A 4,675-nucleotide genomic window follows, 5' to 3' on the forward strand; every position below is an offset into this window, starting at 1 on the left:
TTCTTATCTCTCACTGGGTGTCCTTTTATGTAACTCAATCCATCCATATTAGATTTATAACGGAATCCGTGGTTTAGGAGCCGTCATTAGATTGGAAGTTTGCACGAAGTCTACTTCGACAGTAGGCCTAAACTGCAAAGATTCAACCCTGCGTTCAGGTGGATATAAAGTTCATGAACGGTGCTCTTGGGGCTTACACAAGCCAACATGTTCCGACCACAACATGGCCTTCAGGGAAACGCGCAACGCGTTTTTTTCTGCTTCGACAGTGTTAGCCTTGTTATTACATTGGCCACAAGATGTCAGTATTGCAATTCGGTCAACAGCGTGTGGAAAACGGACCAACTGAAATAGGATGGTGAAAAGGTGCGTTATCATTTTACTTTAGTCAGTCAGTTGAGACTACTGTATAAAGGCTAGTCTAGAAACGTCAAAAGGGAAGTTTGAATGTTTCTTGCCAACACTGAATCTAATTCTGAAACGGTCAATCAAATTCTCCAAAACGTTTTGAGATCCAAATCCTAAAGATTAGGCCAAGATTAGTTTACAGAAAATTCATCCTAAACGAATTTATTTTATTTACTAAACGTAGCATAGGCTATAGTTATGTAGGCTATTCACTTCTTTATTATCTAAACATGCATTATTTACGTATAGGCTGATTGAAGTAGGCTAACGTTTGTATGCATTTTAAGGTAGCAGTTCTATAGTTGAAAAATGTTGGAAGTAAGCCTAAATCCTTGCCTACTTCTATCGTCTCCAAATGCGCGCTCCACATAGGCTATATTGTAATGTGGTTTGTTATCAACGCGAAATGAGTGACATATTGAAAGCCCCCTGGAAGAATGGTCACATCACCCTTACCACTCAAGTCAGTCTGGAAGGAAAAGGAAAGTAACAATTGGAAACTATTTGGGCTGTGGCCCCTCAAACAGACCAGTCAGATAGGCCTAGCACCAGCCTACTTTTGACAAGTTTACCATTTCTTTCTTGTTTAACAGGACTTATCAGGAGGATCATAATAGATATTAGTCTAATAATCCATTTAACAAGGCTTTCTTCTCTCGTCGTTACCTTGGGCTATAGGCTAGGCCTTTATTCTACTGAGTGCTTTGTTATACATTGACAGTCTAATCATTATTCTACCCAATTTAACTGCTTATTTGAGCTAATTGAAACAAGATCATCAACAAACATGATCATCTTTAGAAGCAAAGACAAGCAAATACAGCGTGTTGTGTTTAGACTAAAATGTTCAAATCTCGAAACATTTTTAAAAGGATATTGGGTTGTCTAAATGTGTTTGTCTGTAGGCTACAGTTACAGTTTACATGTTAAGCGTTTAAGAATAATTTCGTGACCGCAGCAGAGAAAAAATATTTTGTCAGCTCTGTGGCGCTGTTCAACTGTGTACAGCGCGATGCACCTGTTTTGTTGGGGTATGTTGATAGACAACGGGGTTCGGCCCCCTTACACTTGTCCTTTCACTCTAATTGGTTAGGGGGGATGTCTATGCTAATTTATGTCGAGCCCCTGCACCTGACTCCCTCTGCGTTACTGAAGAATGTGGGGCCAAGACAGCCTCTCAGCATCAGCTATTTATTCAACAGGCCATCCCTCTCCATGAACTCTCATTCTAACATTCTTCCGTCGTTGTGTATGAGTCGTTGTGAATGACAGGGTGCGCTTGATATTCACATACACGGACTGTAGGCTACTATAAGATGCCACGATCCTTCTTGGTGAAGAAACATCTCCCATATAAAATGCCGAACTATGGTATGCTAGATTCAAAGGAGCACGGTAAGATAGGCCTATTTCTTTCAAATTACTGTTCTGTTGCAGTGTTTTTACATCTATTATAGTAGACTAGGCCTATAATAAATGTATTATAAATTTGAATCGCATGTCAAAAAGCAGCAGCCGGCATTTAACACAGAATTAGGCTGCATAAAATACTTTTCAGAAGTAGGGGAGAGCAGGGTCAATTGAAACACTTTTCAGTTTAACGTCTTTTTCAAAACAGGTGAAAGGGATACAAATAATGTTGTCATATGATCTACAACTCACATGTGTCCTCTCTTAGTTACCAGTGTAATTTCATATACACCTTGAGTGATCACGTTGTTTTTTAACTTTGAACGTAAGTTGTCATTTGTTTCAATTGACCCGCCCAGTCGGGTCAATTGAAACACATGTGCGGGACGAATGAAACAGCATATTGTAAACAGAAACCATTCACTTTACTCTATTTTTTATGAAACATACCTAACAACATACTTCTGTACTTGTCATGGCTAAAATTTCACCTGATTCTTCAAAATATAAGTAGGTCAAAAAATGTATTTTTCCATTTGCGTCAATGTCGAGATACACGTTTCGATTAAACTCACATTTCTTCATTTTACACCATGCTGATGACTACATTTCCATCTAATTTACTTATTTCCCGTTGTAAGCCTTGTTGAGGGATTCACAATTGATCTTCCTCTTTTATTTAGAAATTTTTTATTTTTTTTTGCATTGATAGTTCGGGACGATTGAAACAACTGTTTCAATCGTCCCGACAGTGCTAACTAACACTTAAACATATTTTGCTTCTAAACCTCAAAATGCTGACATTTAATACTTTCAGACATGTTTAAGTAATGATTAATCTCTCGTATGGTCATGTGATCATTGCATGAAACAATAATCACGAGTTGTGATCACAAAAAAATTACCGCACATAAGATTTTACTTGCCGGTGTCAAAAACAGGTTTGCGGGGATAACGTTGGAATTCGATGACGTCATGGCATGAGATTTCCCGTGGTTGGCAAGTCTTGTGTGTTGAACAAACTGACGACATATGACATTTCAGATGTGCATGGTTTTCGAGGAAATCGCTGTGTTACTTTCGTCCCGTGTTTCAATTGACCCGGCTCTCCCCTAGCCCAATCTATTTAACGCACTTGCCTATTAATGATAATGATACTCGCTTTGTGACCATAAACTGCGAGAATCACAGAATGTCAGTGTTTTGAATATTTGTCTAGCAGTTAAAAGTGATTGTCTGTCAGCAGTTTTAAGACAAAATTTACTCTGGGATACCGAGTCGCTGCTGGAGTTAAGCAGGTGCAAAATCGCACACAAAAGGGGCAGGTTGTTGTTGGTCTCTTTTTTGGGGCTCTGAAGGGTCCTATTAAACTCATTGAACGGCTAATGCAGTGCCTATGAGGTTCCTTTTATTCTGTTTTTGTTCAACTTCATCCTTTTAACCAAACTAGCACTCAACCTTTTTAGTATACCACAGAAAGTATCACAATTACAATTGAAAGAGTAGCCTATTGAGGAGCATACTGATACTGCTTGGTATGAGGCAAATATAAGTTTCATACTTGGATTCATGAGTATAGCATATATAACCTATATTATGACAGCAGCTTTATATAAACCTTTTATTGCACTTCAAAAAAAGGAAAAAAAAAAAAAAAGCCACCTCTTTGTTGAAGATTAGTGTGAAGAACACAACATTTATCGGTGATATTGTGTGACATGACCACCAGGATCTCCAATGCATGCTTTATTGTTTCAGGACTTCATGTCAGTTTGCCCGAGTACCCATGCTGCATGTCAAGTCCTCAGCAGTCCATCCTGTGCTTGGAAACGGAACCATGTTTGACAGCCTCCACCCCGAACACCCTCACACAGATGGACCTCTTCCACACACCGGGGTCCAAAACGCAGCACGCGCAACCCAGCCGCGTAGCCTCACAGAGCCCAGAGCACGAGCGTGCCACCTTCCCTGGTGCCTCCGCTGCTGCCCATCCCCACAGAGACTCACACGAGCCTCTGGACCCGCTGAGGTCGCCTGTGGACCTCCAGTGCTTCCGCCCGATGCCGGAGCTGTGCGTCCCGGGGGAGGTGGTCCCCGGCAGCCCTGCAACGCTCCTCGGGCTGGAGGGTCCCATTGGCCAGGAACGTTTTGAGTGCTTTAACTGCCGCAAGGCCTACTTCACCTTCTCCGGCTTGGCCAAGCACCGGCAGCTTCACTGCGAATGGCAGTGTCACAAGTTCTTCAGCTGCAAGTATTGTGATAAGGAGTATGTGAGCCTGGGTGCCCTGAAGATGCACATACGCACGCACACTTTGCCTTGTGTCTGCAAGCTCTGTGGGAAGGCTTTTTCCAGGCCTTGGCTACTGCAGGGCCACATCCGGACACACACAGGTAATGTTGACACACACACACACACACACACACACACACACACACACACACACACACACACACACACACACAAACACACAATTTTAGAATAGGTCTATACTTTGTATAGAATTTCTCATAACAAAGTAGGCTTTGAAATTAATTAGAAATTACAGCCAGATACAAATAATGTACTCTCTGTTTTTAAAATGTTTTTCAAGTGCATGTCAAAAATGTCCATTGTAACTAAGATACTGTAAATGATGTGCTGTTCAGTTTATATAGAACCTGTTGAATGCATTGCAAGAATCTTTAGCTACAATGGTAATATGACTGTAACTCAAAGTATTTTTTAATGTTTAACTGACAGAACATCTGTGTTTTTTCAGGAGAGAAGCCCTTCTCTTGTCCACACTGCAGTCGAGCCTTCGCTGACCGCTCCAACTTGCGCGCACACCTGCAGACACACTCAGACATTAAAAAGTAC

General features: G+C 41.2%; 1 protein-coding gene across 1 annotated transcript in view; it reads left to right on the plus strand.

Annotated features, from left to right (window-relative positions):
* Positions 1–1,647: 1,647 nt before the first annotated feature.
* The window catches only part of snai3 (snail family zinc finger 3), a 3,574-nt gene continuing 546 nt past the window's right edge, over positions 1,648–4,675 (plus strand). Inside the window, exons 1-3 of the mRNA XM_062549404.1 lie at positions 1,648–1,803; positions 3,577–4,209; positions 4,578–4,675. The exon at positions 4,578–4,675 is cut by the window's right edge and continues 546 nt beyond it. Coding sequence (XP_062405388.1) covers positions 1,725–1,803; positions 3,577–4,209; positions 4,578–4,675 — 810 coding nt within the window. The 5' untranslated portion in view covers positions 1,648–1,724. The remainder of the gene's footprint in view (positions 1,804–3,576; positions 4,210–4,577) is intronic.

This window comes from Sardina pilchardus, chromosome 11, assembly GCF_963854185.1.
Source record: "Sardina pilchardus chromosome 11, fSarPil1.1, whole genome shotgun sequence".
Taxonomy (NCBI): domain Eukaryota; kingdom Metazoa; phylum Chordata; class Actinopteri; order Clupeiformes; family Clupeidae; genus Sardina; species Sardina pilchardus.